The sequence below is a fragment of the Hyperolius riggenbachi genome, chromosome 10 (assembly GCF_040937935.1).
Source record: "Hyperolius riggenbachi isolate aHypRig1 chromosome 10, aHypRig1.pri, whole genome shotgun sequence".
NCBI classification, from domain to species: Eukaryota; Metazoa; Chordata; class Amphibia; order Anura; family Hyperoliidae; genus Hyperolius; species Hyperolius riggenbachi.
The window spans coordinates 217,104,369-217,129,294 of record NC_090655.1 but is presented as its reverse complement, the minus strand read 5'-3'; the positions used below and the strand labels follow the sequence as shown (position 1 = coordinate 217,129,294).

Here is a 24,926-nt window from a genome sequence, read left to right as displayed (position 1 = left end):
CCAATTTCTTTAAAAAATTGTGTTAAGTGTCCAAAAACCCAGAGAGTGGCAGAATCAATGGCAACATAGTTGCCAGAAAAGTATGTATTTTACGCAAACACTTTAATTTTTTTTTTTAAGAAATGTTAATGGCTGCCAACTTAAGCGGTTGATTGCAAAGCCCTCATACATGCTAGAATAATTAAATCAGGGTATGTTACGAGAATAGGGAATGGGAGGGGGGGGGGGTCCAAAAAGATCTTGTAGTTTTTGTGAAAATTAATTTTAAAGTTACGATAGGAAAAAGGGGGGTTTTGTAAATACGGTTAAAACAGAGCTCCCCAACCCTGTCCTCAAGGCCTACCAACAGCAACATGTTGCAGAAACATTCACAGATGGGGTAATCAGTGTCTCAGCAGAGTTGATTAACTACTTGTGTAAATTTCACAAAACATGCACTGTTGGTGGGCCGTGAGGACCGGGTTGGGGAACACTGGGTTAAATGACAGATAATGTACAAAGCAATTGCTAATGTAAATGTACATATTTCAAAAACAGCAGTGAATTTCATGACAGGGTTTCCAGGTGGTCAGTACGCAGTGCATAATGACCTACTAGAAACACCTTGGACAGGGACAATGGACCCCCAGCTATGTCTCCTGGGATTAATACAGGGTGAAACCTTACAGCCCAGCACCAAATCATTTATAAGTGAGATGCTGTTTGCTGCTAGACAGGAGATCGCCCTTAAATGGCTAGCCCCAGATCCCTCCTTGATGACCTCTTGGGAAAAGGCGCCTGGACAACTCCCTAGCATACAAGAAACTGGTGTATTTCCACAGAAAGCGCCCACAACAGTTCCAACTGATTTAGGATAGATGGAAGGAAAGGTCCTGAGAATGGTTGACTAAATGGTTAAATTGCTATTTATTTTACTTCTTACTATTCGCGATGGCACACAATGCGGCATTTCTTTTTCTCCTAAATTTCTGTAATTATCAATCACCTATCAGTTATTGTATTGCATTGTGTGTAGGAAAATACATGCCCTGGACATGTGTGCTTACAGTTGTGATGTATTTTGCATTATTACCTGCTTACTTCCATTCTGTATTGGAATTTATATGTCTTTCAATGATTTGGCCTCCCTGGCCAAAACATTGCCTGTTCCATAGGGTTTCTTTTTTTTTTTTTTTTTTTTTTTTTAACCAAGAAAAGGCTTTATTGAAGTTTAGTTAGATGTTACAGGACATTACAATGGTTCAATACAATAAGAATAATCATTGAAAGACATATACATTCCAATACAGGATGGAAGTAAGCAGGTAATAATGCAAAATACAAAACAACTGTAAGCACATATGTCCAGGGCATGTATTTTCCTACACACAATGCATTGATCACTGTACAGCTGCAATATTGCAGTATAAGGATCCATGGCAATTTTAGCTGTGATTTGGATAAATAAATGTATGATATGATTTGTATGTGTAGTACAGCTAAGAAATAAAACATTAGCAGAAGAGATACAAGTCTAATATTGTTTTCAGTACAGGAAGAGTTGAGAAACTCCATCTATGCAAAATAGCTCCACTGATCTCTGACTTTCGAAGTCACAGAGAGCTCTGTCTTCTGAAGCTTTGAGGTAGGAAGGATATCCGACCTTTATTACCACAATCCCCCACACAGCGGTGGGTGCAGGGGCTGGAATTATGTACGGGCAGAGGGGAGGAAGAACTGGCGGGACAGGGATACTTTAACCACTTGAGGACCGCTGTCAGCAGATCGGCGGACCAGCGCGGGGGGGGGGGGGGGGCATGGTTATGCGGCAATCGATAGGCTTTGCCCACCCGCCGCTCTAACTCGCCGGCGAGTTATTAACTCGTTGATAGCCGCATACAAAGCATATAATACGCTTTGTAATGTATACAAAGCATATTATACAGGCTGCCTCCTGTCCTGGTGGTTCCATTGATCGAGGGACCACCAGGGCAGGCTGCAGCCACCCTAGTCTGCACCCAAACACACTGATCCGGCCCCCCTGCCCTCTGATCGCCCCCAGCACCCCTTAGATCCCCCCCTGCCCACCCCCCAGACCTCTGTTTGCACCCAATCACCCCCCTAATCACCCATCAATCACTCCCTGTCAACGCTGTTTTTCAGATCAGGTCCTAAACTGCCCCATGGGGGCTCCTGATCACCCCCCACACCCTCAGATCCTCCCTAGAACCCCCCCCCCCCCGTGTACTGTATACATCTATCCTCCCCTGTACTCACCCACTGATCACCTGTCAATCACCCATCAATCACCCCCTGTCACTGCCACCCATCAGACCAGACCCTAATCTGCCTCTTGCGGGCATCTGACCACCCTCCCACACCATTAGATTGCCAGCAGACCCACCCTCAGATCACCTCCAAAGTGCATTGTTTACATCTGTTCTCCCTTCTAAATCACCCACTGATCACCCATCAATCACCCCCTGTCACTGCTACCCATCAGATCAAACCCTAATGTGCCCCTTGGGCACCCAATTACATGCCCACACCCTCAGAACGCCCTCAGAACCCCCCCCCCTGTGTACTGTATACATCCATTCTCCCCTGTATTCACCTACTGATCACCTGTCAATCACCCCGTCACTGCCACCCATCAGACCAGACCCTAACCTGCCTCTTGCGGGCATCTGATCACTCACCCACACCATAAGATCGCCCGCAGACCCACCCGCAGATCACCTCTAAAGTGCATTGTTTACATCTGTTCTCCCTTCTAATCACTCACTGATCACCCATCAATCACCCCCTGTCACTGCTACCCATCAGATCAGACCCCTATCTGCCCCTTGGGCACCCAATCACCCGCTCACACCCTCAGACCCCAGCCCTGATCATCTCGCCAGTGCATTGCTTGCATCTATTCCCTCCCTCTAATCACACCTTGAGACACCCATCAATCACCTCCTGTCACCACCTGTCACCCCCTAGCACACCTACCCATCAGATCAGGCCCTAATTTGCCCCGTGTGGGTTTCTGATCACCCGGCCAAACCCTCAGATCCCCCTCAGACCCCCTTCCGATCACCTCCGCAGTGCATTGATTGCATCTATTCTCCCCTCTAATCACCCCCTAAGACACCCATCAATCACCTCCTGTCACCCCCCTAGCACTCCTATCCATCAGATCAGGCCCTAATCTGCCCCCCTGCGGGCTTCTGATCACCCGGCCAAACCCTCACCCGCCCCACCGCAGTGACAGAATTTTTTTTTTTTTGATCACTGCTGGTCTCTACGACTTAATTGTAACTGAGACCAACCGTTATGCCACACAGTACGCAACCGCCAATCCAAGAAGCTACCACGCCTAGCCTTTTCGGTGGAAACCACTCCAAGTTTCCAAACGTAACATTTTTTGGGGCCTTCTCCTTAACCACTTGAGGACCCACCCTTTACCCCCCCTTAAGGACCAGCATTATTTTTTGTGATCTGTGCTGGGTGGGCTCTGCAGCCCCCAGCACAGATCAGCTGGCACACAGAGCGATCAGATCGCCCCCCTTTTTTCCCCCCTATGGGGATGATGTGCAGGGGGGGTCTGATCGCTCCTCCTGTCTGGCATGTTGCGGGGGGGGTCACCTCAAAGCCCCCCTCCGCGGCGAAATTCTCCCCTCCCTCTCCTATCTGCTCATCCCCGGTGATCGGGGCTGCACAGGACGCTATCCGTCCTGTGCAGCCAGTGACAGGCTGTCCCCTGTCACATGGCGGCGATCCCCGGCCGCTGATTGGCCGGGGATCGCCGATCTGCCTTACGGCGCTGCTGCGCAGCAGCACCGTACAATGTAAACAAAGCGGATTATTTCCGCTTGTGTTTACATTTAGCCTGCGAGCCGCGATCGGCGGCCCGCAGGCTATTCACGGAGCCCCCCGCCGTGAATTGACAGGAAGCAGCCGCTCGCGCAAGCGGCTGCTTCCTGATTAATCAGCCTGCAGCTGGCGACGCAATACTGCGTCACTGGTCCTGCAGCTGCCACTTTGCCGACGTGCGGTATGAGTGCGCGGTCGGCAAGTGGTTAAAGAGTAACTGTCAGGCAAAAACAAGTAATTTTGATCTATGTTCCCCTGTGTTAAACAGTGTGGAAGGAAGCCAAATATCAATACTGAAGTTAAAAAACTCTCTTACTTTATTGTGGGCTGAATAGCAGCCTTCCTTATCTCCAGGCTGTTTAGGAGGACGCATCAGACTGAAAAAGCCGCAGTCAGCCTGCAAAGCAGTATGGGAAGGTCTTACTTCCTCTCTACTGCCCTCCCTGCACCACCCCTTCATTTCCCTATCCAGCCCTGCTGCAGCCTCATTGGCTGGTCCCTCTCTCGTTCCCTCCCCATCCAGACACCCCGAGTGACAGCTGCAGGCTGCCTGCGGCAACCCCCCCAAATCCTACCCAACAACCCCCCCCCCCGCGAGTGACGCCCGTGATCGGCAGCACATGACCCCCGCCCCTCCCCCCGGAAAGACACCCGCGATCGGCGCCCCCCCCCCCCCCCCCCGCGAGTGACACCCGTGGCGAACGGCGGCATCCCCCCCCCCCGCGAGTGAAGCTCGCGATCGGTGGCACCCCCCCGAGTGACACCAGAGATCGGCGGCTAACCCCCCCCCCCCCCCCCCCCCGCGAGTAACACACGCGATCGGCAGCACCCCCCCCCCCCGCCAGTGACACCCGCGATTGGCGGCACTCCCCCCCCCCCCCCCCCGCGAGTGACACCCACGGTCGGCGGCAAACCCCCCCCCCCCTGCGAGTGACACCCGCGATCGGCGGCACCACCCCCCTCCCCCCGCGAGTGACACCCGCGATCGGCGGCATCCACCCCCCCGCGAGTGAAACCCGCGATCGGCGGCACTACGCCCCCCCCCGCGACTGACAAACGCCCCCCCCGCGAGTGACACCCGCGATCGGCGGCACCCCCACACCCCGGCTGTTGACACCTGCGATCGGCGGCATACACCACCCCCCCCCCCCCGCGAGTGACACCAGCGATCGGCGGCCCCCCCCCCCCCAAACAACCGTCATCGCAATCGCTCGCAAAACGACCGACATCGCAAGCAAAACGACCGACATCGCAAGCTAAACGACTGACATCGCAATCGCAAGCAAAACGACTGACAGCGCAATCGCTCGCAAAACGACCGACATCGCAAGCAAAACGACCGACATTGCAATCGCAAGCAAAACGTCTGACATCGCAATCGCTCGCAAAACGACCGACATTGCAAGCAAAACGACCGACATTGCAATCGCAAGCAAAACGACTGACTTCGCAATCGGCCGCAAAACGACAGACAACGCAATCGCTCGCAAAACGACCGACATTGCAATCGCAAGCAAAACAACTGACTTCGCAATCGGCCACAAAACGACGACATCGCAATTGCAAGCAAAACAATCAACATCGCAATCGCAAGCAAAACGACTGACTTCGCAATCGCAAGCAAAACGACTGACATCGCAATTGCAAGCAAAACGACCGACATCGCAATCGCTCGCAAAACGACCAACATCGCAAGCAAAACGACCGACATCGCAATCGCAAGCAAAACGACCGACTTCGCAATCGCAAGCAAAACGACTGACATCGCAATCGCTCGCAAAACGACCGACATCGCAAGCAAAACGACCGACATCGCAATCGCAAGCAAAACGACTGACTCCCCCCCCGCCAGTGACACCCGCGATTGGCGGCACTTCCCCCCCCCCCGCGAGTGACACCCACGGTCGGCGGCAAACCCCCCCCCCCCTGCGAGTGACACCCGCGATCGGCGGCACCACCCCCCTCCCCCCGCAAGTGACACCCGCGATCGGCGGCATCCACCCCCCCCGCGAGTGAAACCCGCGATCGGCGGCACTACGCCCCCCCCGCGACTGACAAACGCCCCCCCGCGAGTGACACCCGCGATCGGCGGCACCCCCACACCCCGGCTGTTGACACCTGCGATCGGCGGCATACACCGCCCCCCCCCCCCGCGAGTGACACCAGCGATCGGCGGCCCCCCCCCCCCCCAAACAACCGTCATCGCAATCGCTCGCAAAACGACCGACATCGCAAGCAAAACGACCGACATCGCAAGCTAAACGACTGACATCGCAATCGCAAGCAAAACGACTGACAGCGCAATCGCTCGCAAAACGACCGACATCGCAAGCAAAACGACCGACATTGCAATCGCAAGCAAAACGTCTGACATCGCAATCGCTCGCAAAACGACCGACATTGCAAGCAAAACGACCGACATTGCAATCGCAAGCAAAACGACTGACTTCGCAATCGCTCGCAAAACGACCGACATTGCAATCGCTCGCAAAACGACCGACATTGCAATCGCAAGCAAAACAACTGACTTCGCAATCGGCCACAAAACGACGACATCGCAATCGCAAGCAAAACAATCAACATTGCAATCGCAAGCAAAACGACTGACTTCGCAATCGCAAGCAAAACGACTGACATCGCAATTGCAAGCAAAACGACCGACATCGCAATCGCTCGCAAAACGACCAACATCGCAAGCAAAACGACCGACATCGCTATCGCAAGCAAAACGACCGACATCGCAATCACTCACAAAACGACCGACATCGCAAGCAAAACGAACGACATCGCAATCGCAAGCAAAACGACTGACTTCGCAATCGCACGCAAAACGATTCACTTCGCAATCGCAAGCAAAACGACTGACATCGCAATCGCAAGCAAAACGACCGACATCGCAATCGCTCGCAAAACGACCAACATCGCAAGCAAAACGACCGACATCGCAATCGCAAGCAAAACGACCGACTTCGCAATCGCAAGCAAAACGACTGACATCGCAATCGCTCGCAAAACGACCGACATCGCAAGCAAAACGACCGACCTCGCAATCGCAAGCAAAACGACTGACTCCCCCCCCCGCCAGTGACACCCGCGATTGGCGGCACTTCCCCCCCCCCCCCCGCGAGTGACACCCACGGTCGGCGGCAAACCCCCCCCCCCCCCTGCGAGTGACACCCGCGATCGGCGGCACCCCCCCCCTCCCCCCGCGAGTGACACCCGCGATCGGCGGCATCCACCCCCCCGCGAGTGAAACCCGCGATCGGCGGCACTACGCCCCCCCCGCGACTGACAAACGCCCCCCCGCGAGTGACACCCGCGATCGGCGGCACCCCCACACCCCGGCTGTTGACACCTGCGATCGGCGGCATACACCGCCCCCCCCCCCCCGCGAGTGACACCAGCGATCGGCGCCCCCCCCCCCCCCAAACAACCGTCATCGCAATCGCTCGCAAAACGACCGACATCGCAAGCAAAACGACCGACATCGCAAGCTAAACGACTGACATCGCAATCGCAAGCAAAACGACTGACAGCGCAATCGCTCGCAAAACGACCGACATCGCAAGCAAAACGACCGACATTGCAATCGCAAGCAAAACGTCTGACATCGCAATCGCTCGCAAAACGACCGACATTGCAAGCAAAACGACCGACATTGCAATCGCAAGCAAAACGACTGACTTCGCAATCGCTCGCAAAACGACCGACATTGCAATCGCTCGCAAAACGACCGACATTGCAATCGCAAGCAAAACAACTGACTTCGCAATCGGCCACAAAACGACGACATCGCAATCGCAAGCAAAACAATCAACATTGCAATCGCAAGCAAAACGACTGACATCGCAATTGCAAGCAAAACGACCGACATCGCAATCGCTCGCAAAACGACCAACATCGCAAGCAAAACGACCGACATCGCTATCGCAAGCAAAACGACCGACATCGCAATCACTCACAAAACGACCGACATCGCAAGCAAAACGAACGACATCGCAATCGCAAGCAAAACGACTGACTTCGCAATCGCACGCAAAACGATTCACTTCGCAATCGCAAGCAAAACGACTGACATCGCAATCGCAAGCAAAACGACCGACATCACAATCGCAAGCAAAACGACCGACATCGCAATCGCTCGCAAAACGACCGACATCGCAAGCAAAACGACCGACATTGCAATCGCAAGCAAAACGACCGACATTGCAATCGCAAGCAAAGCGACTGACATCGCAAGCAAAACGACCGACATCGCAATCGCTCGCAAAACGCCTGACATTGCAATCGCAAGCAAAACGACTGACTTCCCAATCGCAAGCAAAACGACCGGCATCGCAACCGCCCGCAAATTGAATGACATCGCAATCATCCGCACCCCCCCCCCCCCCCGCGCGACTGACAACGCAATCGCTCGCACAGCTCCCCCCACCCCAACTGACAGCGAGATCGCACGCAACCCAGACATGATCGCTCCCCGCTGAGTGCCTAATACACACGATGCGTTTTCCCGCTCGATCCGCGGGTCGATTAGATTATTTCCAACATGCTCGATTCGGATTTCGATCGTTCCTGCCGTCGATTTGGCATAATTAACATGTTGGAAATAATCAAATCGATCCCGATTGACCCGCGGATCGAGCGGGAAAACGCATCTTGTGTACCAAGCATAAGACCAGAGACTGGTAGGAGTGTCTGAGGGCTGGGACTTGGGAGGGCTAATGTATAATTAATCAGGAAGCAGGGTAAGGGAGGATATGACATCACAATTGGCTTCAGACAAGACAGACAAACATGGAACCTGCCATGAGCTGTCAGGAGCATCATTCTCTGCATATACTATATAAAAATTCTGTGAAATCCAAACGTGGACAGTGAAATGCATATGTAATGTAAGTACAGCCAGTATTTAGCTACTGATATATGTGTTTTTTGTCTCTGAGACCCTATACCTAACAGCTCCTCTTTAACATGGGTCTAGTCAAAAAGAATGTATTGCGGTCTTATTGGTCTATGCACCCAATACATCACAAGCCCATGTTCTCTGCTGCCATGTCCAGGTCACGATTTGAGAACATCCTGCACTTCCGTGCCAATACAACCTGTCATCTAAGAGGCCACCCTGCTTATGACCGGTTCCACTAATTCTGCCCATCATAGACCACCCGTCATCAAAATTTGCAGATGCTTATACCCCTGAAAAGTCATGTTGAGGGATTTGGTTTCCAGACTACTCCTCGCGGTTTTGGGCCCCTAAAATGCCAGGGCAGTATAGGAACCCCGCCAAGTGACCCCATTTTAGAAAGAAGACACCCCAAGGTAATCCGTTGTACGATGAGTTCATAGAAGATTATTTTTTGTTACAAGTTAGCGAAAAATGACACTTTGTGAAAAAAAACAATAAAAATCAATTTCCGCTAACTTGTGAGAAAAAATAAAATCTTCTATGAACTCACCATACTCCTAACGGAATACCTTAGGGTGTCTTCTTTCTAAAATGGGGCCACTTGTGGGGTTCCTATACTGCCCTGGCATTTTAGGGGGCCTAAACCGTGAGTAGTCCAGAAACCAAATGCCTCAAAATGACCTGTGAATAGGACATTGGGCCCCTTAGCGCAACTTGGCTGCAAAAAAGTGTCACACGTGGTATCGCCGTACTCAGGAGAAGTAGTATAATGTGTTTTGGGGTGTATTTTTACATATACCCATGCTGGGTGGGAGAAATATCTCTGTAAATGACAATTTTATTTTATTTTTTTTTTACACACAATTGTCCATTTACAGAGAGATTTCTCCCACCCAGCATGGGTATTTGTAAAAATACACCCCAAAACACATTATACTACTTCTCCTGAGTACGGCGATACCACATGTGGACACTTTTTTGCAGCCTAGGTTCGCTAAGGGGCCCAACGTCCTATTCACAAATCATTTTGAGGCATTTGGTTTCTAGACTACTCCTCACGGTTTAGGGCCCCTAAAATGCCAGGGCAGTATAGGAACCCCACAAGTGACCCCATTTTAGAAAGAAGACACCCCAAGGTATTCAGTTAGGATTATGGTGAGTTCATAGAAGATTTTATTTTTGTCACAAGTTAGCGGAAAATGACACTTTGTGAAAAAAAAAAACAATAAAAATCAATTTCTGCTAACTTGTGACAAAAAATAAAATCTTCTATGAACTCCCCATACTCCTAACGGAATACCTTGGGGTGTCTTATTTCTAAAATAGGGTCATTTGTGGGGTTCCTATACTGCACTGGCATTTTAGGGGCCCTAAACCGTGAGGAGTAGTCTTGAAATCAAATGTACTCATAGGACGTTGGGCCCATTAGCGCACCTAGGCTGCAAAAAAGTGTTACACATGTGGTATTGCCGTACTCAGGAGAAGTAGTAGAATGTGTTTTGGGGTGTATTTTTACACATACCCATGCTGGGTGGGAGAAATATCTCTGTAAATGGACAATTGTGTGTAAAAAAATCAATAAAATCTCATTTACAGAGATATTTCTCCCACCCAGCATGGGTATGTGTAAAAATACACCCCAAAACACATTATACTACTTCTCCTGAGTACGGCGATACCACGTCTGACCCCTTTTTGCAGCCTAACTGCGCTAAGGGGCCCAACGTCCTATGAGCACCTTTAGGCTTTACAGGGGTGCTTACAATTTAGCACTCCCCAAAATGCCAGGACAGTAAACACACCCCACAAATGACCCCATTTTGGAAAGTAGACACCCCAAAGTAATCAGAGAGGGCCATGGTGAGTCCGTGGCAGATTTCATTTTTTTTTTTTTTGTCACAAGTTAGCAGAAATGGAAACTGTTTTTTTTTTTTCCAAAGTGTCATTTTCTGCTAACTTATGACAAAAAATAAAATCTTCTATGAACTCACCATGCCTCTTAGTGAATACTTTGGGATGTCTTCTTTCCAAAATGGGGTCATTTGGGGGGTATTTATACTATCCTGGAATTGTAGCACCCCATGAAACCTGACAGTTGTTCAGAAAAGTCAGAGATGCTTCAACATGGGAAAACTCAATGCTGGCACCATAGTTTGTAAACGCTATAATTTTTTCCCAAACCAATAAATCAGAATCAGAATCAGAATCAATTTATTTTCGCCAAGTAAGTTTGCACCTACAAGGAATTAGGACAGACAGTGTGAATATTACAAGTTAAGGACGTTATAAGTATAGTGGCAGTAAGACATGTAACAGAATAAATTTGGACAAAAATGTATACATAAAAATGTTATTTTATTTGAAAAATGTCAGCACAGAAAGTTAAAAAAATATTTTATTTTTTTTTACAAAATTCATGTCTTTTTTGATGAATATAATAAAAACTAAAAATCACAGCAGCAATCAAATAGCACCAAAAGAAAGAAATCAGAAACTTTATTTCGCCAAGCACGACTGGGTCGTGCCCGGAATTGGGCTTGGCACGTACAGGGTACTGATACACGGTATACAGTAGTTACAGATAGAGGACATGCAGTAGTAACAGAACATTATACAGAAAAACAGAACATTATAGAACATGTATGCAGAGGGAGACAATGGCATAAGTTACAATACAATAAAAAAACAACCAAATAAAAAAGTACACTTAAACTATGTGCAAAGTGCCTCAGTGCGTCTTGGTATTGAAAGAAACTGTTCTTATGTCTTGAGGTCCTGGTGTAGATGGATCGGAACCGGAGCTTCCGGCTCGAGGGGAGCTGATTAAAGAAGCGGTAGCCTGGGTGTGAGGGGTCGTTGGCGATCTTTAATGCTCTGGTGTTCAGCCTGGAGTGGTAGAGGAGGTCCAGAGTGGGAAGGGATCTCCTGATGATCCTCTCTGCAGATTTGATGACCCTCTGCAGTTTGAGCTTGTCGCTGGCGGAGGAGCTGGTGTACCAGACCAGGATGGAAGAGCATAGGACGGATTCGATCGTGGCTGAGTAGAAATTTGTCAGCAGTTTTTGGGCCATACCGAACTTTTTCAGTTGTCGGAGAAAGAAAAGTCTCTGTTGGGCTTTCCTCTGTGTTGAGGCAGTGTTGGTGTTCCACCTCAGGTCATTGGAGATAGTTGTGCCCAGTAGGCGGACACTGGGGACTCTTTCCACTTCCACGCCATCCATGTGGATTGGAGGCGGGGTAGAGGCGCGCCTCCTGAAATCAACAATCATCTCCACCGTTTTTGCTGTGTTTAGGACCAAACCGTTCTCTCTGCACCAGCTGCATATGCTTTCGACTTGGTGGCGGTACGCCTTCTCATCGTTTTTGGTGATGAGACCCACAATGGTCGTGTCATCGGCAAATTTGATTACTTTTACCGAGTCCGAAGTGGATTTGCAATTGTTCGTATACAGAGAGAACAGGAACGGCGACAGGACACAGCCTTGTGGGGCCCCTGTGTTGGTGATCCTAGGTTGTGAGGAGATGGTGCCTAACCTAACGACCTGGGACCTGTTGGTGAGGAAGTCCGTGATCCACAGGCGTAGGGTGGGGTGGACTCCTAGCGCAGCGAGATTGTCCTGAAGTATTTTGGGGCTGATAGTATTGAATGCTGAGCTGAAGTCCAGTAGGAGGATCCTGGCGTAGGAGTCCGGTCTGTTATGCAAGTGTAACGTTGACCGTTCCACTGAGGAAAGGAGTCTCCCGAGTGCAGAGTCTAAGTGACCACGGGTCTTCACCAGCACCCCAGGAGGGGGTGATGGGCCACAACCCCTAGTGGGCTATGGACTACTTAGCTGCCTAGTGCCCACCAGGTTGCACCCAAGAAGGACTCCAGCAGTGGTCAGGAGAACAGATGACACCTCGATGTGGAGGCTGGATGACTAAATGAGGATCCGGGGTACTGAAGGTTAAGAGATCCGGGGTAACTGTGTTAGATCTAAATCCAGAGAGTAACTGAGAGCAAAGTTCAGATCCGGTAACAAGCTGAGGTCAGGGCAGGTAGCAAAGGTTCCAATCCGGTAACAAGCTGAGGTCAGGGCAGGTAGCAAGGTTCCAATCCAGTAACAAGCTGAGGTCAGGGCAGGTAGCAATCCAGGAGAGTCAGGGACGAGCCAAGGGTCAAAGCCGGGTAGATCAGATCAGGAGTAGTCAAGGAACAGGCCGGGTCGGTAACGAATCAATCAGGAAAACAAACAGAGCTTCAGACTTTTCACACACTAGCTGACAGAGGAATCAGCGTGGAGTGCTGTGAGTCCTTGCCTTTTATAGTGAAGGAGGGCTGGCCTTCCAATTGAATTCCGCGCCACGCATGCGTACTAACGGCCGCCAAGACCAGCGCATGCGTACTGCCATCCTGACGCATGCGTACTCTTGTCCGCCAGGAACGGCGCATGCGTACTTGTTTGCCCATAGTTGCGGCTTGTACTTCCGCCCTTCCAGGCCACCGGCAACCACCATGATGACGCGTCAGTACGCGTTCCTCCACACAGGCCACCCGGAAGTGCTGGCCTCCGATGGAACACGGAACATCGTGCACCCTGCATTGGCGGGGCCCCTCCGGACTGCGGATCCCCGGGGAATGCTAAGGCCATCAAACCACCGACTTGTGGTAAGATTTCCGTGTGATCCTGACATTGCCCCCCCCTTAAGGGCAGTCTCCGAATGACCTCTGGTTTTGGTTTTCCTGGATTATTTTTATGAAACAGATTAATTAATCTTGGAGCGTGAACATTTGAGTTGGGTTCCCAGGAATTTTCCTCCACTCCAAACCCCTTCCATTTAATTAAATACTGCAACTTTCCAGATCGTCTTCGGGAATCCAATATTCTTTCAACCTCGAATTCCTCCGTACCTTCTATCAGAATGGGTTGAGGTGGAACCGCAGGTGCCCTTCCTGATGAATCTGGGATAAATCTTTTAAGACAAGACACATGAAATACTGGATGTATCTTCAAGGATTCCGGTAAGGTAAGTTTGAATGCAACAGTATTAATTCTCTTTTCAATAGTAAATGGGCCTATGTATTTGGGTCCCAACTTCTTGGAAGGACATCGGAGTTTGAGATTAGTAGTTGCCAGCCAAACTAATTCCCCTGGCGTGAATTCTGGACTCTTCCTCCTTCTCCTATCTGCCTGCTCCTTCATTCTCCCTTGGGTTTGCTGCAACACTGTTTGAATGAATTCAAAGTTTTCCTTCATCCTGGTAAGTCTGTCTTGAACTTCAGGGACTGAGCTCTCTCCCAATTCTCCAGGAATACTAGTAGGATGGAAACCGTAATTTAAAAAAAATGGAGTTTGCTTCGTGGATGAATGTACTGTATTGTTGAAAGAAAACTCAGCCATTGATAAAAGCGAAACCCAGTCATCTTGAGTAGCTGAGGAAAAACATCTAAGATATTGCTCCAGCACCTGGTTGACCCTCTCAGTCTGCCCGTTGGATTCAGGATGATAACCCGAGGATAATGACACCTGAATTCCTAATTGTGAACAGAGTTCTTTCCAAAATTTGGACGTGAATTGAACACCTCTATCCGAGACAATGTCAGAAGGCAATCCGTGTAGTTTAACTATTTCCTGCAAGAAAGTCTGGGCAGTGAGAGCTGCAGAAGGAAGTTTCTTCAGGGGAATGAAATGCACCATCTTTGAGAATCTGTCTACTACGACCAGAATTGTAGTGAACCCCTGAGAGGGAGGAAGTTCGACTATGAAGTCCAAGGAGATTTTTTCCCAAGGGCGGGTGGGTATAGGGAGCGGAGAGAGTAGTCCCCAGGGTCGTACCCTTGGTGTTTTAGAACGTGCACAGATCAAACATGATTCTACAAATTGCTTACAATCTTTTGACATTTCCGGCCACCAGAATTTTCTTTGGAGGAGATCCAGTGTTTTTTTAAAACCATAGTGTCCTGCCAACTTATAGTCGTGATTCCATTGAAGAACAGTGGTGCGAAGATTCTCAGGTACAAAGATCTTCTCATCTTTATAAAAGATTCCATCCTTATGAGTTAATTGAGCTTTCACATCTGCAGGTAACACGGTGGATGCTTGCTGAAGTTGTTCCCTCAACTCATGGAGAAGAAGAAGGAAGTTGTGGCTGGAAAGAATGGTGTCGGGTGGCTCACCTGAATCCCCTTCTATGTCATCGAGAAACATTCTAGACAAGGCGTCAGGTTTGCTATTCTTTGAACCTGGCCGATAAGTCACATGGAATTCAAACCGAGAAAAGAATAATGCCCACCTGGCTTGACGCGGCTTCAATCTCTTGGCTGTTCGGAGGTATTCAAGATTTTTATGATCTGTGAATATTAAGATTGGGTGCTGTGCTCCTTCTAATAGATATCTCCATTCTTCCAAAGCTGATTTAATGGCTAGTAATTCTTTATCCCCAATGTCGTAATTCTTTTCCGCTGGGCTGAGTTTTCTTGAAAAGAAAGCAATAGGATGTAACAGGCTCTTGGGACCGAAGCGTTGAGAAATAATAGCTCCTATGGCACAGGCGGAGGCATCGACTTCAACAACAAAAGGTAGTGATGGATCAGCATGGTGAAGGATAGGCGCAGATGTAAATAGCTGTTTTAATTTGTCAAATGCAGATTGTGCTACCTGGTTCCACTGGAAAGTTTGATTTTGTTTAGTTAGTTGAGTGATTGGAAGAACTACGGAGGAAAAATTTTTTATAAACTTGCGGTAAAAATTAGCAAACCCTAAAAATCTTTGCACTCCTTTTTTATCAACAGGAACCGGCCAGTCCAGGATTGCTGAAATCTTTTTCTGATCCATGGAGATTCCTTGAGGAGAGATCTGAAGACCCAGAAATTGAATTTCTTCTTTATGGAATTCACACTTTTCCGGTTTTGCATACAGTCCATGAACTCTGAGCCTACCCAATATTTTCTTCACATGACCCTGATGTTCCTCCAGGGATGATGAAAACACCAGGATGTCATCCAAATATACCACCATAAACACATCCAGGAAATCTCGGAAGATATCATTAACGAAATGTTGGAAGGTTGCTGGGGCGTTGCATAGGCCGAATGGCATCACCAAGTATTCATAGTGGCCAAAGCGGGAACGGAAAGCCGTCTTCCATTCGTCCCCCTCTCTTATCCGTACAAGGTTGTAAGCTCCCCTTAAGTCGAGTTTTGAAAAAATCTTGGCAGATCGTAATCTCTGAAATAAATCGGTAATTAGTGGTAGAGGGTACCGATTCTTGACGGTTACTTTATTAAGTTCTCGGTAATCAATGCAAGGTCTTAAGGATCCGTCTTTTTTTTCCACAAAAAATATTCCTGCACCAGCTGAGGAGGTAGAAGGTCGGATAAATCCTTTCTTTAAATTTTCATCAATGTAATCCTTGAGAGTGGAAAGTTCAGGTTCAGACAGAGAGTAGAGGTGACCAAAAGGAATTTCTGCTCCCGGACGAAGTTCAATTGGACAATCATAAATACGATGAGGCGGTAACTGGTCAGCACCTCTTTTGTCGAAGACATCCAAGAACTCATGATACATCGTAGGTATTAAACTCTGTTTCTTGATTTCTAGACAGAGGATTGGTCCGCAGGAAGGGAGACAATGATTCCTACAATAATCAGATTCAAAAGACACACTCTGATTAGTCCAGTCAATCTTAGGGTTATGGGTCTGTAACCATGGCATTCCCAAAATAATTGGAAATAAAGGGGAGCAGATCAGGTTGAAGCATATGTACTCCTGATGATGATTGTTAGTTGTGACCAGAAGAGGCATGGTCTCTAGAGTGATGGGACCCGAGTTGATGGGAGAGCCATCCGCTAACTGGATGGGAAGAGCTTGTTCCTTGTCTTGGAGAGGTAGATTAAGTTTCTGGGCGAGGGATGAGTCTATGAAACAGGAACAGGCCCCAGAATCCAGGATGGCTTTAATCTCGTTGATTCCTCCTGGGCCCTGAAGAGACAAAAACAGAGGTACATGAGTGAGCGAAGGGATCCCTGAGAACTCATGTCCTGATTCCAGTAATGAAGTCTTACCCGAGGGTCTTATGGGGCAAGTTTGTCTAAAATGTCCAGAGGCTCCGCAGTAGAGACAGAGGCGGGAGGTAATTCGGCGTTGTCGTTCCTCAGTGGAGAGAGATGGTCTGGCCAAACCTATTTGCATAGGTTCCGTATCATCCCCAGTGCTGGCAGTAGCTCCGGATGGGACTGAAGAAGCTTGGCCGGAAGAGACATAAGGCCTAACGGGAACAGTGACCCCCGTCCTTTCCAATCTTCTCTCTCTTAGTCGTCTATCAATCTGTATCGACAGGACAATCAGATCTTTAAGAGTTGCGGGGACACCAACCCGTGCTATCTCGTCTTTTAACTGGTCCGATAAACCTTTGCGGAACTGGAACCTCAGAGCTGCGTCGTTCCACTGAGTATCGGCCTCCCACCGCCTGAAGTCAGAAACGTATTCCTCTACCGGGCATCTACCCTGACGTAGAGTTTGGAGTGCTGCTTCAGCGGAAGCTGCCCGACCCGGATCATCACAAAGTTCTACTAGGGCATCAAAGAGACCTTGAACAGTCTTCACCGAATCCAGACCCTGCTCCGTCATCCGGAGTGCCCATGCTTGAGGTTCTCCTTGCAGAAGAGATATGATAACCCCAACTTGGGTGGCTTCAGAGGCATAGGTTCGGGGTTGTAGAGAGAAGAACAGTTGACATGCACTCTTGAATAATCGGAATTTGTTCCTATCTCCGGAAAACCGATCTGGCAACGGAAGTTTGGGTTCCGGGAGTGGAGTAGTCAGAGTGATGTTTTGAGCAGCGGGCTGAACTGGCGCCGGGTTAACTGCAAGACCTTGTACTTATCCTTGCTCAATCTTCTGAACGGAGATTGTTAAGTTAGCAATTTGTTGACATAGCTGGTCAATTGGGGATGCTCCTCCAGAGGCGTCCATTATGGCTGATTCCTTCTGTTATGCAAGTGTAACGTTGACCGTTCCACTGAGGAAAGGAGTCTCCCGAGTGCAGAGTCTAAGTGACCACGGGTCTTCACCAGCACCCCAGGAGGGGGTAATGGGCCACAACCCCTAGTGGGCTATGGACTACTTAGCTGCCTAGTGCCCACCAGGTTGCACCCAAGAAGGACTCCAGCAGTGGTCAGGAGAACAGATGACACCTCGATGTGGAGGCTGGATGACTAAATGAGGATCCGGGGTACTGAAGGTTAAGAGATCCGGGGTAACTGTGTTAGATCTAAATCCAGAGAGTAACTGAGAGCAAAGTTCAGATCCGGTAACAAGCTGAGGTCAGGGCAGGTAGCAAAGGTTCCAATCCGGTAACAAGCTGAGGTCAGGGCAGGTAGCAAGGTTCCAATCCGGTAACAAGCTGAGGTCAGGGCAGGTAGCAATCCAGGAGAGTCAGGGACGAGCCAAGGGTCAAAGCCGGGTAGATCAGATCAGGAGTAGTCAAGGAACAGGCCGGGTCGGTAACGAATCAATCAGGAAAACAAACAGAGCTTCAGACTTTTCACACACTAGCTGACAGAGGAATCAGCGTGGAGTGCTGTGAGTCCTTGCCTTTTATAGTGAAGGAGGGCTGGCCTTCCAATTGAATTCCGCGCCACGCATGCGTACTAACGGCCGCCAAGACCAGCGCATGCGTACTGCCATCCTGACGCATGCGTACTCTTGTCCGCCAGGAACGGCGCATGCGTACTTGTTTGCCCATAGTTGCGGCTTGTACTTCCGCCCTTCCGGCCACCGGCAACCACCATGATGACGCGTCAGTACGCGTTCCTCCACACAGGCCACCCGGAAGTGCTGGCCTCCGATGGAACACGGAACATCGTGCACCCTGCATTGGCGGGGCCCCTCCGGACTGCGGATCCCCGGGGAATGCTAAGGCCATCAAACCACCGACTTGTGGTAAGATTTCCGTGTGATCCTGACACGGTCTATCCAGGTGCTCATAGACGTGCTCCAAGCAGATGTTGATGGCGTCATTTGTGGACCTGTTCGCTCTGTACGCGAACTGGTGCGGGTCCAGCAGTCCCTCAGTAGAGTGCTTAAGGAGAGGTAGCACCATGCTTTCATAAGCTTTCATGATCACGGATGTAAGTGCCACGGGCCTGAAGTTGTTGAGGTCGAGGATGCCCTGCTTTTTGGGGACAGGGATAATGGCAGACCTCTTGAAGCACGCGGGAACTTTGCCTTCCTGGAGGGACCTCGTGAAGATGGAAGAGAGGGTGGAAGCGAGCTGGCGAGCACAGGTTTTCAGGCAGGCTGGCGACACACCGTCCGGACCTGAGGCTTTCCTAGCATTTAGCCTTAGCAAGTGTTTCAGTACATCCGCCTCCCTCACTGATGGTGGGGGTGAGTAAGGGCCTAGGGCTACAGTGGCAGATTGTGCAGGTGGCTGTGGGAGTCCTGCAGGTGCTGGCTGACTCTCGAATCTGCAGTAGAAGTCACTGAGACTCTCGGCAAGCTCAGAGCTCGGTGTGGCATGCTGAGGGGGGGGGCTTGTAGTTGGTGGCAGCCTTCAGCCCTTTCCACACGGCTCGTGAGTCGTTTGAGGAGAGGTTCTGTTCCAGCTTTTCCGCGTAGCCCCTCTTAGCGGACCTCAGTTCTCTGTTTAGGTCGTTTCTTGCCTTCTTGTATTCCACCTGGTTGCCGGACTTATGTGCGGCTTCTTTGCTACGACGTAGTTGTCGTAGTCTTTTTGAGAACCACGGTTTATCATTTGGATACAGTTTGAAGGTTTTTGTTGGGATACAGGAGTCCTCACAGAAGCTAATGTACGAGGATACATTGTCTGCCCACTCGTCCAGGTTAGGGGATTCCAGAGCCTTCCAGTCTGTGCAGTCAAGGCAGGCCTGAAGTTGAAGTTTAGCCTCACTTGACCACACTTTGGAGGACTTAGTGACAGGTTTTGAGGTTTCCAGGCGCCTTTTATAAGTAGGTACCAGGTGGATGATGCAGTGGTCAGATGAGCCTAGGGCTGCCCACGGTGTCGCTTTGTATGCATCCTTCAGGGCCGTGTAGCAATGGTCGAGGGTGTTAGCACTCCTGGTGGGGCAGGTGATGTGCTGATGGAAGCGGGGCAGCTCTTTGCGGAGGTTTGCCGAAAGCTGTAGTTTACAGAAAGCTGTATTAGGGACAAGAAAAGGAGGGAAAATTCATTTAGGTGGTTGGTTGTATGACCGAGCAATAAACCGTTAAAGCTGCAGTGGTCTGAATGAAAAAAAGGCTCTGGTCCTTAAGGGGCGAAAAGACTGTGGTCCTTATATGGTTAATGCGCAAACCACGCTAGAGGTGCTGGGACTGGAAAGCATTACAGTATAGAACTGAAAATGAACACTTCTCACCCTGTTTGCTACAACTTTAACTTATATACTGTCCTTGACTTATAAGTACCTACAGTGTGTGTCCTTGTATTGTTTTTGTCTGTGTCTGTTAAGCAACTGCCAAATCAAATTCCTTGTAAGTGCAAACTAATTTGGCTAAATAAAATTGATTCTGATTCGGTGTTGTCCCATGAAAAGATGCACTACAATACAGTAATACAATATAATAACATTTGTAAAGCGCTTTTCTCCCATAGGACTCAAAGCGCATAGTTGTGTCTCAGATCAATTAATACAGGGTTACAGGCTGGGTTGTGTTACAGAGGAGATAGTCAGATGTTCATGAATGCCAGACTGAAGAGGTAGGTTTTCAGTTTAGACTTAAATGCTTCCAGGGATGGAGCTGTCCTGATTGGGTGTGGCAGGGAGTTCCAAAGTGTAGGGGCAGCATGACAAAAGGCTCTGTCTCCAAAGGTTTTGAGGTGGACTCTGGGGGTGACCAAGGTGCTACGTCCTTTTGATCTAAGATTGTGGGGGGTGTGATGCAGTTGCAACAAGTCCTTCAGGTATCCAGGGCCCAGATTGTGCAAGGATTTCAATGTCAGTAAGCCAATCTTAAACAGAATTCTCCATTTTATCGGTAGCCGGTGGAGTGAGCACAGGGTTGGTGTTATGTGGCAATGGCGGGGTTGGCTCATTAACAGCCTTGCGGCGGAATTCTGTACTAATTGCAGGTGGCGTAGGTCTTTCTTATGAAGGCCTGTGTAGAGGACATTGCAGTAGTCTAACCTTGATGTGACGAAGGCATGAACTAGGGTTGGAAGATCCTCTGAAAGAATTAGGTGTTTAATCCTTGCAATATTCCTTAGATGAAAGAAGAAATGTTTCACAACAGCTGAGATTTGACTCCTGAAGCTTAATTTCCCATCACTCAGTACTCCCAGGCTGCGCACACAGTCTGAGTTGTTCAGGTCTGTGCTCCCTATCCTTAGCGGTGTTGGTTGAGACTGGGGCTGCTTTGCTGTTGAGCCCTGACCCTCAATAACAAGAACCTCAGTTTTGTCAGCATTAAGTTTTAGCCAATAAAGTATTTACAAAAATGTGAGAGGTGTACTCAGCTTTTGTGAGATACGGTATGCATTTCCTAAGGGCCTGAGCCCTCTGACGCAGTTGTGTCCGCTTTTCAGTTACACATCAATGTTACAAAGGCTGAAAACAGACAGAAGGTGACACAACTGAGTTAGTGGGCTCAGGCCCTAAGGGTATATTATTGTTATTTGTTTTGTAAACAGGGGCTTGTTATTACTGATGGAGCACAATGAGAAAACAACCAAACAAAACAGAAAAAAAAACACACCTTTATTTCAAATCAAATTATTGTCACCATATTTTGTACAAGGAACATAATTTAGATAGGGATAACCAGGATAAAAAGGCAAATAAAATGTGTGGGTTTCATCCACAATATTATTATTTAATTCAAAACTATAGTGGATAAAAATGGATGTATTTTTATTTACATTTACCACCTTTAAAATGCATAGAACATAAACTAAAGAAAATCACCCACAAAAAGTTGTCCACCGAAAAATATATGGATCATTTAGGTGTGATAAGTAGTGATAATGCTATTGCCAAATTAATAGGACCAGTGCTGAAAGGTGAAAATTGCTTTTGGCAGTAAGGGTAAAACAGCTTGTGGCATGACATGGTCAAGCCATCAGCTGCCTCTGCATAAAAGAGGGATTTGTAGTTACAAACTGAGTTTTGGTTTAAGAAAAAAAAATCTGATTTTTCCTTCAGTATAGCATTATATAATTTTGCGTTTTAAAAGGGACTTATTAAGACACCAATGATAAGGACCTCTGATTTTAGTTCTACAGTCAAGGTCCATAGAAACCGGGCCATGGTCTGACCATGACATATGATGAATCTCTACCTGACTGCCTTGATGAATGAATAACTTAGAGGTCAGAAAATAATTCAGCCTGCTGAAAGATGCATGAGGGTAGAATACAAGCTATACTGTTAAGAGACTGGATAGAATAAAAGCTATACTGTTAAGAGACTGGATAGAATAAAAGCTATACTGTTAAGAGACTGGATAGAATAAAAGCTATACTGTTAAGAGACTGGATTACATATCTTATCCCTTACCCATTTTCTAGACTCCCAAGATATACAACCTATCCTTGCCTGGCTTGCTTTAGAAGAGATTGAAGACTGGTCTAACACTGAAGAAAAAAGCTAATTAAAATCTTCTCCCAATAGCCGACACTCCCACAAAAGGCACAAGGGTTTCCCTCGTATTTTCTTGAGGAACTTTAGTTGATGACTAGTGTTTATGTTTGAATACGGGTTTCCTTCTTCAGAAACCCAGATTAAGCCGTGCAACACACTTCAGAACCTCCGGTAGTGGAGAGGGGCAGGGGAAGCCACTGACTTGTGGTCCATGCTAAGCTTTATGAGACTTGGTTGTTTTCTCCTTCCAGCCTGGAAGTAATGTTAAGCATGGTGTGGCCCACAACCATGTAACCTCCCCCTGCCCCCCTCCACTACCTGAAGTTCCGAAGTGCGTTAGGAAACCCAGATTTTGAACAACAACACAATTGGCCTCAATTCACTAAGCAGTTTAGACTAGTCTACAGATGGTTTTTAGTCTTCTGATGGTTTGGTCAGTTGCATCAAAGGGGAATTCACTATTACCAAATGTTTTAGATTTGTTTTTAGACCTGGTCTAAACCATTTGGTAATTAGATCAGTAAAGCAGGGAAAATGATCAAAAGATGCAATTCACAAACTAGTAGCTATGACTGACATCCTTCTACTCTGATGAGCTCTCCTCTGCATACAACTAAACTCCTGCATAATTCATTTAAAAGGTTCTATACTTTCCATCTAAAATATCTCACTGAATTACTTTACCGACAGAAATCAGATGGTATAATCTCTGTCAGAAAAAGTGGGCGTGGTTACTCCTTGTTTGCCTTTGTGAATTGTGTAATTACTGAATGTTAGACCAGGTCTAAAAACAGGTCTAAATCATTACACCAAACCACCAGTAGACTAAAAACCATCTGTAAACTAGTCTTATCTGCTTAGTGAAATGAGGCCAGTGAGTATGAGGAAAATAAAGGTTAGCCAGGATTATTTCACAATGAGCCAACACTCTCTGCAGCAGTATGCAATGTCCCTGAAAGTCTGTGCATGAACATGTTACATTAAAGGGGATAGCCTTTTTCATCAAAATAGCTACCCCTACCATCTTACTCATCCCAGAAGAAAAATACACAGTGGGGAAGTGGCAGGAATCAAATAAGGGTGATACAATAGCTTAAACATCACACATGCTGGTTTGACAACTCTGTAAATAAACTGAAGAAAGAGGGGCACAAACTAGAATGACAGTGACACAAACATCAGTCCTCAGATGACAAACATTTCCTAATTGTTCTCCTGAAAAAAATATCAAGCCAAATTCTAGTCTCAGGAGATTGCAAATGCAGCCAAAAAACGCTGTGTAATATGTTGGCGCTTTATAAATACAATAAATAAATAAATAAAAAACCTGCCCAGCATTTCCGCACAGTTGACAATCTCTGCAACACATCTTGTCAGAAACTCAGCATCACATCTTCACAGGACCTGTGTGAGAAATTCACAGGGCTGTAGAGTTGAAACAAAATTCATCTGACTCCAACTCCGACTCCTCAGTTTATGAAACCACCGCCTCTGACTTCAGGTACCCAGAAATTGCTCCGACTCCATAGGCCTAATGAATGAAGCTGCGCTGCTACAGCAGCACAAGCTATATGGCACCAGCGCAAGCTAAGTACAGGGTTGCATGCAATGCACGGTCTTGCTGTGTAGCATGCCTTCCTTAGTTACATGCCATGTTTAAATAGTAACACGATCCTTGGTGCTGTAAAGTATTGTGACCGCGATACTTCATTAGAGCATCGCTACTATGTTAATTAATATAGTAATTATGTTAATTAACATAGTAGCAGTCATGCTAGTGACAGCACCCAGGAACGCGTGTTATCATGTAAACAGGGCACGTAACTAAGGGAGGCACGCTACGCAGCACGACCGCACGTAGCGTGCAGCCCTCTAATTAGCTCACGCTGGTGTCATGTAGCTTGCACTGCCATATCAGTGCATCAGGCCTAAAGTGTCCTCCATATGACTGCTATTTAGTCTACAGCACCAAAAACCTACTCAGAGCTATATAATAAATGCAAAAACAGACTATTGCCATGGCCTGATTTCAAGGTTAACACTGAAGGAGATATCTTAGATATCCTACTATCCTCCAAAAGTAATCGGACAATTGACTCAAAGGCTATTTCATGGGCAGGTGTGGTTAAGTCCATTGTTATGCCATTATCAGTCAAGCAAATAAAAGGCCTGGAGTCCATTTGAGGTGTGATGCTTGCATGTGGAAGATTTTGCTTTGAACAGACAAGATGCGGTCAAAGAAGCTCTCCATGCAGGTGAAAGAAGACATCCTTATACTGTGCAAACTGAAAAAACCCATCAGAGAAATTGCTACATTATTACGAGTGGCAAAATATACAGTCTGGTACATCCTGAGAAAGAAATCAAGCACTGGTGAACTCAACAACGCAAAAAGACCTGGATGTCCACGAAACACAACAGTGGTGGATGATCATAGAATAATTTCCATGGTGGAGAGAAACCCATTCACAACAGCCAACCAAGTGAACAACACTCTCCAGATGGTAGGCATATCAATATTCAAGTCCACCATAAAGAGAAGACTGCAAGAAAGTAAATACAGAGGGTGCACCGCAAGGTGCAAGCCACTCATAAGCC

At 48.0% G+C, this 24,926-nt stretch overlaps 1 protein-coding gene across 1 annotated transcript in view; it reads right to left on the bottom strand.

Moving 5' to 3' along the window:
• Positions 1-24,926, bottom strand: part of LOC137536809 (uncharacterized) — a 245,257-nt gene that overhangs the window by 112,580 nt on the left and 107,751 nt on the right. The window contains 1 exon segment of the mRNA XM_068259008.1: positions 13,453-17,510. Within this exon segment, the coding sequence (XP_068115109.1) occupies positions 13,453-17,510 (4,058 nt within the window).